This window comes from Bos indicus, chromosome 8, assembly GCF_029378745.1.
Source record: "Bos indicus isolate NIAB-ARS_2022 breed Sahiwal x Tharparkar chromosome 8, NIAB-ARS_B.indTharparkar_mat_pri_1.0, whole genome shotgun sequence".
Classification (NCBI taxonomy): Eukaryota; Metazoa; Chordata; class Mammalia; order Artiodactyla; family Bovidae; genus Bos; species Bos indicus.
The window spans coordinates 39,668,525-39,684,253 of NC_091767.1; the positions used below are offsets into that span (position 1 = coordinate 39,668,525).

Sequence of the window (15,729 nt, forward strand, 5' to 3'; positions counted from 1 at the left end):
ATGCATGAAAGTGAAAAGTGAAAGTGAAGTCGCTCAGTCGTGTCCGACTCTTAGGGACCCCATGGACTGTAGCCCACCAGGCTCCTCCATCCATGGGATTTTCCAGGCAAAAGTACTGGAGTGGGGTGCCACTGCCTTCTCCAGAAGTCATCTCTATACATTCTTTTTTGTTCTTTGGAATGTGTAAAATAATAAGAATTATTTTTCATTGAATATTGGGGGAAATTTTCTAGCAACTTCAGTGCTCTTTTCTATATATTACTTGGTGAATTTTTGCATTCCTTTTGTTTTGGTTTTATCTTTGGGTGTCTTTAAAAATTTCATTTTATCTATTTTGATTTGTTATCTTTTTACATAACTATGTCAATTCCAAATGTATCAGTAAATAATAGAGAATAGTCTACCACAAATGTTCTTGATCTTTTACATTAATTACATTTTTTATTTTATTAATTCATACTTTCTTTCCTTTTACAAATGAATGAGTCTATTGATTTGTTTTGTATTTTTTTAATGAATTAACTTGATGTCTTTTGCTATTTTCCATTTTGTTTATCTCTTCCTTTAAAATATTTTCATTTCGTTTTTGGCTTGTAAATTTGTTCCATTTCTAAATATCTCAGTTCATTGTTCTGTTGTTTTTCTTCTTAATTACCAAAGTGTTTAGAGTGGTAAATTTTTCTTTGGTAGGCTCCCATATATTTTGATAAAATTGATATGTCTCTTAATGTTCTTCTTCCAACAACAGAAGAGACAACTCTACACATTGACATCACCAGATGGTCAATACTGAAATCAGATTGGTTATATTCTTTGCAGCCAAAGGTGGAGAATCTCTATATACTTAGCAAAAACAAGTCAAGGAACTGACTGTGGCTTAGATCATGAACTCCTTATTGCAAAATTCAGACTTAAATTGAAGAAAATAGGGAAAACCACTAGACCATTCAGGTATGACACAAATCAGATCCCTTACAATTATACAGTGGAAGTGATGAATAGATTCAAGGGATTAAGTCTGATAGAGTGCCTGAAGAACTATGGACAGAGGTTCATGACATTGTACAGGAGGCGGTGATCAAAACCATCCCCAAGAAGAAGAAATGCAAAAAGGCAAAATGGTTGTCTGAGGAGGCCTTCCACATAGCTGAGAAAAGAAGGGAAGCAAAAAGCAAAAGAAGGAAAGGAAAGATATATCTATCTGAATGCAGAGTTCTAAAGAAGAGCAAGGAGAGATAAGAAAACATTCCTAAGTGATCAGTACAAAGAAATAGAGGAAAACAATAGAACAGGAAAGACTAGAGATCTCTTCAAGAAAATTAGAGATACCAAGGGAACTTTTCATGCAAAGATGGGTTCAATAAAGCACAGAAATGGTAGGGACCTAACAGAAGCAGAAGATATTAAGAAGAGGTGGTAAGAATACACAGAAGAACTATACAAAAAAAGATCTTCATGACCCAGATAATCACTATGGTGTGATCACTCACCTAGAGCCAGACATCCTGGAATGTGAAGTCAAGTGGGCCTTCAGAAGCATCACTATGAACAAAGCTCGTGGAGGTGATGGAATTCCAGTTGAGCTATTTCAAGTACTAAAAGATGATGCTATGAAAGTGCTGCATTCAATATGTCAGCAAATTTGGAAAACTCAGCAGTGGTCACAGGACTAGAAAAGGTCAGTTCTCATTCCAATCCCAAAGAAAGGCCATGCCAAAGAATGCTCAAACTACCGCACAATTGCACTCATCTCACATGCTAGTAAAGTAATGCTCAAAATTCTCCAAGCCAGGCTTCAATAGTATGTGAACTGTGAACTTCCAGATGTTCAAGCTGGTTTTAGAAAAGGCAGAGGAACCAGAAATCAAATTGTCAACATCTGCTGGATCATGGAAAAAGCAAGAGTTTCAGAAAAACATCTCTTTCTGCTTTATTGACTATGCCAAAGCTTTTGACTGTGTGGATCACAACTAACTGTGGAAAATTCTGAAAGAGATGGGAATACAAGACCACCTGACCTGCCTCCTGAGAAATCTGTATGCAGGTCAGGAAGCAACAGTTAGAACTAGACATGAACAACAGACTGGTTCAAAATCGGAAAAGGAGTACGGCAAGGCTGTATATTGTCACCCTGCTTATTTAACTTCTATGCAGAGTACATCATGTGAAATGGCAGGCTGGATGAAGCACAAGCTGGAATCAAGACTGCTGGGAGAAGTATCAATAGTCTCAGATATGCAGATGACACCACCCTTTTGGCAGGAAGCAAAGAAGAACTAAAGAGCCTCTTGATGAAAGTGAAAGAGGACAGTGAAAAAGTTGGCTTAGACCTCAACATTCAAAAACGAAGATCATGGCATCTGGCCCCATCACTTGATGGCAAATAGATGGGGCAACAATGGAAACAGCGACAGATTTTATTTTGGGGGGCTCCAAAAGCACTGCAGATGGTGACTGCAGCCATGAAATTACAAGATGCTTGCTCCATGGAAGAAAAGTTATGATCAACCTAGACAGCTTATTAAAAAGCTGAAACATTACTTTGCCAACAAAGGTCCATCTAGTTAAAGCTATGGTTTTTCCAGTGGTCATGTATGGATGTGAGAGCTGGACTATAAAGAAAGCTGAGCACTGAAGTATTGATGCTTTTGAACTGTGGTGCTCTATTTAAAACAACCAACACTGAAGATTACTTTTTTTGCCTCCTACCTTCAAATTTTCCTGGATATTTTATCTTGCTCATATAAAAACCTTTGAAGAAATGAAATCAACAAAACACAGCTTATTTTTCTGATTTATGCTGTTTTTAGCATCTTCAAGTATTCTATTTGTATCCAACCTCCTCAGTTTTAGTCTTTTTCTTCAAACAGAGAGGAAGTGACCCTTCTCTGACACAACTGAGCAACTGAACTGAACTGAACCGACCCCTCTCTAAGCCTAATGCACTGAAATATTTCCTCCACCTTAGAAAATTACTCAAAGCAGAGTAGGACAACACTGCATAATACTCAAAGGGTCAATCCACCAAGAAGACAGAGCAAACCTACATGCACCAAACAACAAAGCTGCAAAATATATGAAGCTAAAACTGTTCTGACAGAATCAAGAACTCAGCAATTCCACCAAGCAATTCTAATCAACATCTACATATCACCCAACTCACAGAACAGAATATACATTCTTTCTAAGTGCACAATGAACACACACCAAGATAATGGTATCTTGGGGCTTTAAGAAAACTCAAGAAATTTAAAGTAATTGAAATTTACAGAGCACGTTCCCTAAACATAACGGAATCAAACTTATATCAATAACAAAATGATAACGGGAAAATATTCAACACTTGGAAGTTAAACAACACACTTGTAAATAATCCATGGATCAAAGAGGAAGTTTTAAAGGCAAGAAAAAACATATTCAACTAAATGAAAATTAAAATATGACACACTGAAAATTCATGGGACTCAGCTAAAGCTGTGTTGAGAGGAAGTTTATTGTACTAAATGCCTATATTACAAAAGAGAAAAGGTTTCCAATAATCTCTCACCTCAATTTAGAAAAAGAACAAAATAAATCCAAAGCAAATGAAGAAAATAATAAAAATAGCAGAGACAGATGAAATTGAAAACAAGAAAAATGGGGGGAAAAAATTAGTGAAATAGCTGGTTCTTTAAGAAAATAATCCCAAATTTCTAGCAACACAGAAAAAAAAAAAAAGACACAAATCAATAGTTTATCAGGAAACAGGGAATATCAATGCAGAACCTCCAGGCATCAAAAGCACAATAAGAAAGAACTATGAACTCTACATACATAAAACAATTTAGATGAAATGGACCATTTCTCCAAAAAACACAAACTACCACAACTCATCATACAAAATGGGTAATTTAAATGATCCTATAACCATTCAGGAAATTGAAAATATATTCTTTAAAACTCCCCCAAAAGAAATCTCTAGGCCTTTATGGTTTCATTGGAGAATTATACCAAATGTTTAAAGAACTAAAATCAATTCTACACAATCTCTTCTAGAAAACAAAGAAACAGTTTCCAATTTATTTTAAACTAGTATGCTGCTGCTAAGTCACTTCAGTCGTGTCCAACTCTGTGCGACCCCATAGACGGCAGGCCACCAGGCTCCCCTGTCCCTGGGATTCTCTAGGCAAGAACACTGGAGTGGGTTGCCATTTCCTTCTCCAATGCATGAAAGTGAAAAGTGAAACTGAAGTCGCTCAGTCGTGTCCAACCCTCAGCGACCCCATGGACTGCAGCTTTCCAGGCTCCACCGTCCATGGGATTTTCCAGACAAGAGTACTGAAGTGGGGTGCCACTGCCTTCTCCGTTAAACTAGTATATTCTTATTTAAATTATCAAAATCAGACTAAGAGTACAAAAATAGGAAACTACATGGACTGTAGCCCACCAGGTCCTCTGTCCATGGAATTCTCAAGACAAGAATACTGGAGTGGGTTGCCATTTCCTTCTCCAGGGGACCTTCCTGACCCAGGGATCGAACTTGGGTCTCCTGAATTTCAGGGAGATTCTTTAACATCTGAGCCACCAGGGAAGTCCACAAATGAGTATCATTTATGAATATATATGAAAAAATCTGTAACAAAATGTTAGAAAATAAAATCCAGTAATATAAAAAAGAATTACACATCATGACCAGTAGGGTTTATTTCCATAATGCAAGGATGCTTCAATATTTGAAAATCATTCAATGAAATAAACCATATTAACAGACTAAACAAGAGAAATCACAAGATCACATAAGTGGTACAAAAAGTGCATTTGATAAAATACAACACTCATTCATAAACATGTACAAATCTTAGAAAACAGAAGCGAATTTTCTCAACTTGATTAAAAAAAAAAATCTAAAAAAAATATACAGCTAACATTATACTTTGTGGCAAAACACTTGTTTCCTAAGACAGGGAACAAAGTAACGAAGTTTGGTCTCATTACTCTTATTTAACATAGTGTTAGAAGTCCTACTCAGTGCAATAAGGCAGTAATAAAAGGTATAAATTTCAGAAAAGAAGAAATAAAACTGTTCCAAGTTATAGATGACATGACTGTCCACATGTGTATACCTGTGGCGGATTCATGTTGATATACGGCAAAACCAATACAATACTGTAACGTTAAAAAATAAAATAAAATAATTAAAAAAAAAAGAAAACTAAGAAAAAAAAAAATCCCAAAGAATCTACCAAAAAAAGAAAAACCACTACACATTTAGAACTTATAAATGAATTTAGCAAGGTTGCAGGGCTAGGAATTGAGTCACTCAGTAGTGTCTGGCACTTTGCAACCCCATGAACTATACAGTCGATGGAATTCTCCAGGCCAGAATACTGGAGTGGGTAGCCTTCCCTTTCTCCAGGGGATCTTCTCAACCCAGGGATCAAACCCAGGCCTCCTGCATTGCAGGCAGATTCTTTACCAGCTTAGCCACAAGGAAAGCCCAAGGTTGCAGGACACAAGACAAACATGAAAAAAAAAAAATTGTATTTTTTATATACTATTAATGAACACATAGAGGCCAAAATTTAAAATCAGGTATCATTTACAACTGCTCAAAAAAGTGAGACATTTAGGTGTAAATCAACAAATCATGTACAGGACTTAAATGCTAAAAACAACAGATGTTGATGAAAGAAAACTAACATCTAAATAAATGCAAAGATACATTATGTTTATGGATTAGGAGACTCAATACAGTAAAGATGATAACTCTCCCTAAACTATCATATAGGTTTAACACAGTTCTTGTCAAAATCCTAATATGATTTTTTATAAAGACAAAATTATTCTAAACTTTATATGAAAAGGCAAAGAACTAGAATAACTAAAATACTCATGAAAATTAAGACTAAAGTTGAACGGACCAACCCACCCAAATATTATATACATAACAATGCCAGAAAAACATCTACTTTTGCTTTATTAACTACACCAAAGGCTTTGACTGTGTGGATCACAACAAACTGTGGAAAACTCTTAAAAGATGGGAATACCAGACCCACCTCCTGAGAATTCTGTAGGCAGGTTAAGAAGCAACAGTTAGAACTGGACATGGAACAACAGACTGGTTCCAAATAGGGAAAGGAATACATCAAGGCTGTACATTGTCACCCTGCTTATTTAACTTAAATACAGAGTACATCATGTGAAATGCGGAGCTGGATGAATCACAAGCTAGAATCAAGATTTTCAGGAGAAATACCTATAACCTCAGATAGGAAGATGACAGCACCCTAATGGCCGAAAGCAAAAAGGAACTAAAGAGCCTCTTGACAAACGTGAAAGAGGAGTGCAAAAAAGCTCACTTAATACTCAACATTCAAAAAACAAAGATCATGGCATCCAGTCCCATCACTCCATGGCAAACAGACCAGAGGGAAAGTGGAAATGGTGACAGATTTTATTTTCTTGGGATCCAAAATCATTGTGGATGGTGACTGCAGCCATGAAAATAAAAGACACTTGTTCCCTGGAAGAAAAGCTATGTCAAACCTAGACAGCGTATTAAAAAGCAGAGACATTACCTTGCTGACAGAGGTCTGTAGAGTCAAAGCTATGGTTTTTCCAGTAGTCATGTATGGATGTGAGAGTTTGACCATAAAGAAGACTGAGCTCAGAAGAATGGATACTTTCAAATTATGGTGCTGGCGAAGACTCTTGAGAGTCCCTTGGACTTCAAGGAAATCAAACCAGTCAATTCTAAAGGAAATCAACCCTGAATATTCACTGGAAGGACTGATGCTGAAACTGAAGGTCCACTACTTTGGCCACCTGATGCGAAGAGCCAACTCATTGCAAAAGACCCTGATGCTGGGAAAGACTGAGGGCAGAAGGAGAAGGAAGCAACAGAGGATGAGATGGTTGGACGGCATCATTGACTCAATGAACATGAATCTGAGCAAACTTCAGGAGATAGTGAAGGACAGGGGAGCCTGGTGTGCTGCCGTCCATGGGGTCACAAGGAGTCAGACATGACTAAGAGACTGAACAACAAAAATCATGAGAGTGTGGTACTGACAAAGGGACAGACATAAAGGTCAGTGAAACAGAACAGAGAACCCAGAAAGAGACCCACACAAATATGCCCAATATTTTTTTAACAAAGTGATTTGTTAAAAAGGGATTAAATGGAAGATAGCCACTTGTACAAATGGTGCTAGAGCAGTTGGACATTCATAAGCAAAAAAATGAACACTGACCTAAGTTTTAAACTTCATACAAAAATTAACTTAAATATAAAATATAAAACTATAAAATTTACAGGAAAAAAAAAAGAAAATCTTCAGGTCTAGGGCTAGGCAAACAGTTCTTAAACTTTTCACCAAAGGTACACGCAGTAAAAGAAAAATTTGATAAATTCTATTTCATTAAAACTTTCCCTCTGCAAAAGACCATGTTACAGTATAAAAAGGCAAGCTGTAGAGTGAGATAAAATACTAGGAACTAGGAAACCACATATTTGACAAAGGACTAGAATATGTAAAGAACTCTCAAACTTAACAGAAAAATCCTACTAGAAAATGGCAAAAGACATGAAATGTTGTTCAATATCATTAGCCATTCAGTTCAGTTCAGTTCAGTTCAGTTGCTCAGTCGAGTCCAACTCTTTTCGACCCCATGAATCGAAGCACACCAGGCCTCCCTGTCCATCACCAACTCCCTGAGTTCACCCAAACTCATGTGCATCGAGTCGGTGCATCGAGTGCATCGAGTCGGTGATGCCATCCAGCCATCTCATCCTCTGTTGTCCCCTTCTCCTCCTGCCCCCAACCCCTCCCAGCATCAGGGTCATTAGTCATTAGGAATGTGCAAATTAAACTGCAAGACAGCACTACACATTAATTAGAATGGCTACAGTTAAAAATAATGACACCAAATGCTGGCAAGAATGTAAAGAAATTAAATCATTCCTTCAATACTGGTAGGAATACAAACTCTATGCTTATCATTAGTACAGTGGCCAGGCCTCCCCCAATTCCAGTTAATTAGCAACAACTTTGAGTCCCAGACCATACTGAAATAAAGTATAGGTACATCCTGTGGTATAATAAGAAATATAGTTAGTCTTTGTTCCCAGCACAGACCTCCTATTAAAAAAAAAAAAAACCTTGGACGTTCCAGAGTGACAGGGGTCTACTTTAAAAGCTATTCATAGAGTCCCTTTTGAGCACACCTGAGTTTATGCTGCTGAGGTGACTTAGGGCAGAGCCCCAAGACAGCCTCAGGATGGGGCTGGTCACCAAAAAAACCAAAAGATTAGATGGTTAGAACTTTCAATCCTACCAACTTCTACAGGGGGTGGTGTGGTATGGAGGTAGGCCTGGAGATTAAGCCCTAGTAAAAATTCTTGAACAAGGAGAGAACTTCATGTTAGTTTAAAACAAAACAAAAAAAAAATCCACATTCTGGGAGAATAACAAACCCCCACCGTTCCACAGGGATGGAAGCCCCTACTTCAGGACTCTTCTGGACCTACCCTATGTATCTCTTCATCTGACTACTCATCTTTATCTTTTATATCCTTTATTATAAACTGGTAAATGCAAATAAATATTTCCCTGAGCTTCATGAGACATAATTTTAGCAAATTATTAGACCTCAGGAGGGAGTTTGGGAACCCCCGAATTATAACCGGTTGCTACGAAGTATAAATGGTCTGGGCTTGTGACTGAGATTTGAGATTAAGTCCTTAACCTGTGGGATTTGATGCTATCACCACCGAGGTAGTTCACAATTGAGTTAAATTTGTAGCACACCCAGTGAATGTCCCGGAGAAGGCAATGGCAACTCACTCCAATACTCTTGCCTGGAAAATCCCAGGGCCAGGGGAGCCTGGTGGGCTGCCATCTATGGGGTCACACAGAGTCGGGCACAACTGAAGCAACTTAGCAGCAGCAGCAGTGAATGTCCACTGGGAACTGGACAACTACCTGGTATGGAAAGGAAACCCCACACATCTGGTGTCAGAAGTATTGAGAGCAGAGAAGAAAAATAATTTGCCCTTACAATCCTTTTACAAAATCCAATTCATGAACACCCAGATTTATCCCCAAAACAATGTATCAGTTTGCCAAAAGACATTTTACCTTTAAGGACCTCCATGTGGCATGTTTCCTCAGCACACTTTAAAGGATTCTTTTTATTAAAATTTCACTTACCCCTCCTTTTTCAGAAACTCATCTGGTTAAGCCACGTGCAGCACTCCCCGAGGACCAAATAACTCCTCTCTCCAGTTTCACAGCAAACATGTGACCTACTCAGGGACATGGGTAGCAGCAATCCCATGTCCTAAGTGCTAAATCAGGACTCTTACCCAAGTCCATCATTTCTGTATTCCCACTTTTAAAAAATCATCATTCTTGTGAATTCTTTCCATATGGACCTCACCTTTACCCAGAAAATGTTAATTCAACTGAACCCTACAGCATACAGCCCTCGTGAAATCCAGAAACCGAAGCACTTTGGACAGCTGCTTTATAATCTGAGGAACACTCAAGTCCAGCAAGCAGTCGGTTGGGAGAATAGGCCTTGCCGACTGGAGCTGGCTGCCGTCTGCTTCTGGCTCTGTTACTGACTAGATATTTAACTTCACCAGCTATCTTACTTAACCATGTTTTGCCTTTTTACCTTTAGTAAAACAACAACAGAAGAATATTTATTTCCTCCTCACTGATGGAAAGAATCTAACGAGGCAATATAATTGTTCATGTTCCTCAAAAGTGAAGTAAATATTATACATTGTAGCTGCATAATTAATAAAAACTATTTCAGGATCTTCTTTCTTTGGGATTCAAATTCTTCTCATCATTTACAATTCCTCGTTCAGAGGAGACAAAAATATTCTATTTAAGAGATTAACAAATCCAGCTGAAATCACAATTTCAGCTGTGTCTCATCCCCTTCTGAATCTGTTTGCAGTTTTCTTGGTACCTCATGCTGCTATTCCCAGTCATTACGGATACGAAGAAAAGAAAAAGCTTAACAATTATATTCAGTTGTTGCTGTTGTTTAGTCACTAAGTGTGTCTGATTCTTCTGGGACCCCACGAACTGTAGCCTGCCAAGCTTCTCTGTCCATGGAATTGCCCAGGCAAGAACACTAGAGTGGGCTGCCATTCCTTTCTTCAGATCTTCCTTACCCAGGGATTGAACTCACATCTCCTGCATTGGCAGGTGGACTGTTTACCACGGAGCCACCTGGGACACCCAGTTAAGTCTGGTAGAGCAGGGTTTTCCAACAGCAGCACTGGTATTTTGCACAGAATAGTTCTTTGTGTGGGGAGCTGTCCAGTGCACTGTAGGGATGTTTAGGGGCATCCCCGGGCTCCACCCACTAGGTGCCAGGAGCAGACTCTCAGTTGTGACAACCAAAAATGTCTCCAAACACTGCCAAATATCCCCGGGGAGCAAAACTGCTCCTGCCTAAGAACCACTACATTATACATATAACACACAAATATTTGGAAGCCATCACCTAAAAGGAAACCTTTAGACTGAAAAGAAAACAGAGAAGGTACAATTAAATATTTGAAAATTTTCCATATAGAAGCAGGAACAGATTTTGAATGCCAGACAAGAGAACTATACCAGTGAACAGAAGTTACAAAAAATAAAACCAGCTAATATTTACTCTTCTTACACACCAGGCTCTGCTGAGTGCACTTTCAAGCACTATTTCATTTAATTCTCACATGACCCTCTGAAGTTGTAGTAATGGCCTCACTTTACAGATGAAAAAAACTGAGGCTCAGGAGCTCCAATAGCTAATAGCAAAAGCAGAACCCTATTTCAAACAGAGATCTAACTGAGCCCAAGCTCTCAACTCCCAACCTACCATGACCATGACAAATGAACAGTTTATTCATCATCTTTGTGTGCTCAGTCATGTCCGACTCTTTGCAACCCCATGTGTTGTAGTCTGCCACGCTTCTCTGTTCATGTAATTTCCCACTAGAGTGGGTTGTCATTTCCTATTCCAGGGGATCATCCCAACCCAAGGAGAGAACCCACATCTCTTCCGTCTCTTACATTGGCAGGCAGATTCTTTACCACTGTGCCACCTCGGAGGGTACACACCTCCACAAAATAAAGAAAATGAAGAACTTTTTGACTTAAAAGCTGTTTCTTTCAGCAACAATTCCCAAAGCCACCATCTCAGTCCTATCCGGTCAGATCAGAAGATCCAGAGAGTCTTCATCATAACCTCTAGGCAGGCTGTTGCTCTAACTCTGAGGAGCCCCATTACAACTTCCTACCTCAAGTTACTCAGGATACTCACTCTCTCAGCTCTTCTTCAGAAAGCTCCTTGAGAATGGAGCAATGAGCTTCTCATGTTTACACCTCCACAGAGCTATGCTCGACCTGGGGCTCAATGAACCTTTTATGAATGACTATTCCAGAGACGCCACCTCCACTCTCCAAAGCTCACACCAGAGGAGATATTTAAGTAAGCACCTTCAGGAGATATAATTCTTGCACTTGAGCTGCAAAATTTTATTGGAGATGATGAGTTTTTTCTAACTCTCAGAATCTAAGTCAGGAAGAGTCAGAAAGGGACAGATGACAGATAAGACATTCGTTGGCTACACCTCCATTGAAGCTACTACAGACTCATATGACTATGATCACATCATGTGTTGGGGCAACATGTATTTATATGTGTGTATGTATATACACTTACATATGTATGTATGACATATATATATTTATCTCTCTCTCTCTCTCTCTATGAATGCATGTATATACATATATCTTAGTTCTCTTCTTAGAAATTAAGTATATGTCTACAGAATTTCTGAGGCCTTGAATCTAGCCAAGAAGGTCTAAATTAAGGGTCTCTTTTTACCCCCTAGTATATTAATAAGGTAAGGCAAATAAGGCTATACAGAGTGCTCCTCATATAATACCAGCACTTCTGCTAACCAGTACTACCGTCCCCAGGTACCAGAGTCTGGTATCTTTTCAGGAAAATGCCAAGTGCCCAAGCTCCATTCATGTGTGTGGCAGTGAAAAGATACTCACAAACAGTGCAGGAGGGAGAAAGGGAAACATCACTAAATTATATCTCATGGGCACAATTTCCATTAGAAATCCCAGGTCTACAGGCTAATGTATGAATGTGTGCTCAGTCACTCAGTCTTGCCTGACTCTTTGTGACCCTATGCACTGTAGCCTGCCTGGCTCCTCTGTCCGTGGGATTCTCCAGGCAAGAATACTGGAGTCAGTTGCCATTTTCTCCTCCAGAGAATCTTCCCCACCCAAGGACTGAACCCACGTCTCCTGAATTGGCAGGCATATTCTTTACCACTGAGCCACCATTCTTTACCACTGAGTACTTTAAATAGAAGCCAAAGTACTTCTATTTAAAAATGCTATGCCCAGTGTTCCTAGAACCCTGTCTTCACACCACATCCAGGTAGCTATGAGTTCTCTAGGCTAATATATGGAGAAGGCAATGGCACCCCACTCCAGTACTCTTGCCTGGAAAATCCCATGGACAGAGGAGCCTGGTAGGCTGCAGTCCATGGGGTCGCTAAGAGTCAGACACGACTGAGCGACTTCACTTTTACTTTTTACTTTCCTGCATTGGAGAAGGAAATGGCAACCCACTCCAGTGTTCTTGCCTGAAGAATCCCAGGGACAGGGGAGCCTGGTGGGCTGCCGTCTATGGGGTCGCACAGAGTCGGACACAACTGACGTGACTTAGCAGCTTAGCAGCAGCAGGCTAATATAGGGGGCTAGTGGGAGAGTTGATAGGGAATGCCAGAGTAGAGCAATCAAGCAATTGCTTCAACCAAGAGTCAGACTCCAAATTAAGGTTAAGAAATGTTGAGAGGAAGAGCACCTGGCAAAAACCATGCTAGCGGTCCCTCAACTTCTTCAGGACAGTGAGGGCACTAATAATCATGTACCAACAGAAGCCTTTCTCACTGTCACCAGGTTCCCCTCCATGGTACAGAGGTTCATCTGGTTCCTTCCTTACGAACCTTCTATCTCCATCAATGACATGACATTTCCCCTTATGTGCAACCAATCACCCTTCAAGAGAGGCAGAAACATCCAGAAAATGCATTCAGACAGATGATGAAATGGGCTGGTCACTGAGTATAGGAACCAGTGCAAAATCAAACACACCAACAGGGCCCAGAAAGCTCCCAGGACCAACCACAAACCCTCTTCTCCTTCAACATGCAGAGAGGTTTTCTTTTTTTCTTGAAGTGATTTTTCCAAATCGGAATAACCAGACAGAAGCTTTTAAATATATGAGTCTTATGCCAGGGGACCAGTTGAAATTCGGACACTGTTAACCTGACATGGGTTTAAATGGGGCCTTATTTTTCACCTATTCACCCTGTAGGGCAAAAAGAGAGCTCTGAAGCCTATAGTTTAGCACTTGTCACCAACCCTTTACTAAAGTCAAGGCAATTAGGCCCATGACTGTTAAAAATTTATCTCAAAGCTTCTGTCCTGCACAAACCAATCACAGTCACGGCTGAAAATAAACAAAGAATTTTTAAAAATTCTTTAATCCACACGCAAGGAGATGTGTGAGGGCGGCCGAGAAATCATGGCGACACGGACAGCCGGTGGCGACCAAGGGGACATCTGCTTCTGAGACCTGTTTTGGGACAGGGGACAATACCAACCAGTGGTACTTCGCTCTCTCCACATCTCTCTCCGTCTTTTCATCTGCCCATTCACCACATGTCGGTCCAACAAACTGTTTCTCTCTTTTGAGAGGTTAATAGCGAGAGCAAGAGAGACTCAAGACAAACGAGGGGGCGATGCCTGGGATATGTTGCAACACATAGTGCTGGAAAACGTGTAGCTGTTTACTACCAGCGCCTGGGAGACGCGGAGCGCCGCGCGCACCAGAGCTCAGTCCTCGGGGCGCGACCCCGCCTCCCCACAACCTCAAGCGCGTTCTGGTGTGGGGGCGACGCGCTGCGAGCCCCCTACGCGCCCACGGAACCCGGAGGCTCCCTGCCTCCCGGACCCCAGGGCAAGAGCGCGGTCTCCCCTCGGGCCCTGCGCCCACCCTGCGAGCTGCGCGCCCCGGAGTTACCTCGGAGGCCGGGGTTGTCATCTCTGGCCCGAATCTTTCGGATTTTGACTGGGCGCCCGCTCAGAGTGGACAGGACCAGACGCTGGCGCAAGAAGTTGCAGCCTGAGTAGCTGAGGGAGTGCGCCTGGCTCGCCATGTGCACGCCCTCCGCAAAGCCGCGGGCAGCAGGGACGAGGCGACTTCGGATGGGCGAGGGGGTCGCGGTATGGCAGTAGCGGCGACAGCGGCAGGGGCGGCCTGGGTTCCCTCCCGCAGCCCCCGGCGCGTCCACGTGGTTTGGAACAGGAAGAGAGAGAGACGAGACACCGGGTCAGAGGGGAGTGAGGCGGAGCCGGTGACCGCCTCTCCACCTACCCGCCCGGCTGGAGGCAGTCCCCCGCACCGGGCCATGCCGCTATTGGCCGGAGGAGAATCAGGGCGGTGCCCGTGCCGCGCCGCTATAGGCCTTCACTGAGGCTGGGCGGTGCCCAGGCCGCGCTACCATTGGCCTGCGCTGGAGTTGGGCGGCGCCCGGGCCCCGGCAACAGCTCTCGGCTGGAGGAGCTTTGGGGCTGGGGGTGGATTGCGGAGAGGCCTGGGAGCGGACGCTCTGTAACACACCCTCCCTGCCAGTTTCTTCGGGTCTTTCCCCCGTAGGGGTAAGGGGAGTGAACAGCAGGCCTGGTACTTAGGCTCACCACTAACGGCAATCTCTGGGATGTGGATAGTATAATCTCCCCCCGCTTTTTCTTAATAGAAAACAGGATTGGCGCGCTTTACCCTGTTGGCAGACACAGTGCTGAGCACGAAGCCAGTTTTATCCCCTCGCTCCCCTCTGTGACCCTGCGAGGTAGTGTCATTCCTTCCCTACACTTGGGGAAGACACCAGCAACACTGCGAGACTGGCAATAGCACCATGCCCAGGAACCGAAGTCTTCAGATACCAGGCCATTGTTTACTAGACATGAAGCTTTGCCACTTTAACCTCAGTGGCTTCCTTTACTGTCACTGTGCTTCATGCCAAGTCAGGTCCTCCCGCCTCTCATGCCTCAAAACGGGTAGCTGCACACCAAATCTTGCACACCAAAATCTTTGCAAAGATTGGATTATGTCACTCTGTTGAAAAATCTTCGAAGATAACACAATTAACTATAAAATGACTGCAGACTTGGGAGTTCAATACCATAATACGGTTGGTTTGCAGCTATTCTCGGGAAATATTACAGATCATGAGTTCCAGAACATATGAGAAAAGAGGGGCTTCTGGAAGGGGTCAGAGTTTGAGTAAGATTAAAGAAGATGGCTAGCCTTAATGTGGGTTAAGAGTTATGAGGAACCACTGGAAGGTCTGAACTCCTATAGGCTATTAGAGGTGTTAAGTCCAGTCCCTCAGTCGAGTCTGACTCTGTGACTCCATGGATTACAGCACGCCAGGCTTCCCTGACCATCACCAAATTCCTGAGCTTGCTCAAACTCATGTCCATGCAGTCAGTGATGCCATCCAACCATCTCATCCTCTGTCGGCCCCTTCTCCTCCCGCCTTCAATCTTTCCCAGCATCAGAGTCTTTTTCAGTGAGTCAGTTCTTTGCATTAGGTGGCCAAAATATCGGAGTTTCAGCTTCAGCATCAGTCCTTCCGATGAATATTCA

The 15,729-nt window shown here is 41.9% G+C and overlaps 1 protein-coding gene across 2 annotated transcripts in view; it reads right to left on the reverse strand.

Moving 5' to 3' along the window:
• Positions 1–14,400, reverse strand: part of RCL1 (RNA terminal phosphate cyclase like 1) — a 194,802-nt gene extending 180,402 nt beyond the window's left edge. Inside the window, exon 1 of one of the 2 annotated variants that reach the window (XM_070794583.1) lies at positions 14,101–14,400. In XM_070794583.1, the coding sequence (XP_070650684.1) occupies positions 14,101–14,236 (136 nt within the window). In that variant the 5' untranslated portion in view covers positions 14,237–14,400. The remainder of the gene's footprint in view (positions 1–14,100) is intronic. The other variant, XM_019965997.2, reaches the window with a different exon arrangement.
• Between the last annotated feature and the right edge of the window lie 1,329 nt (positions 14,401–15,729).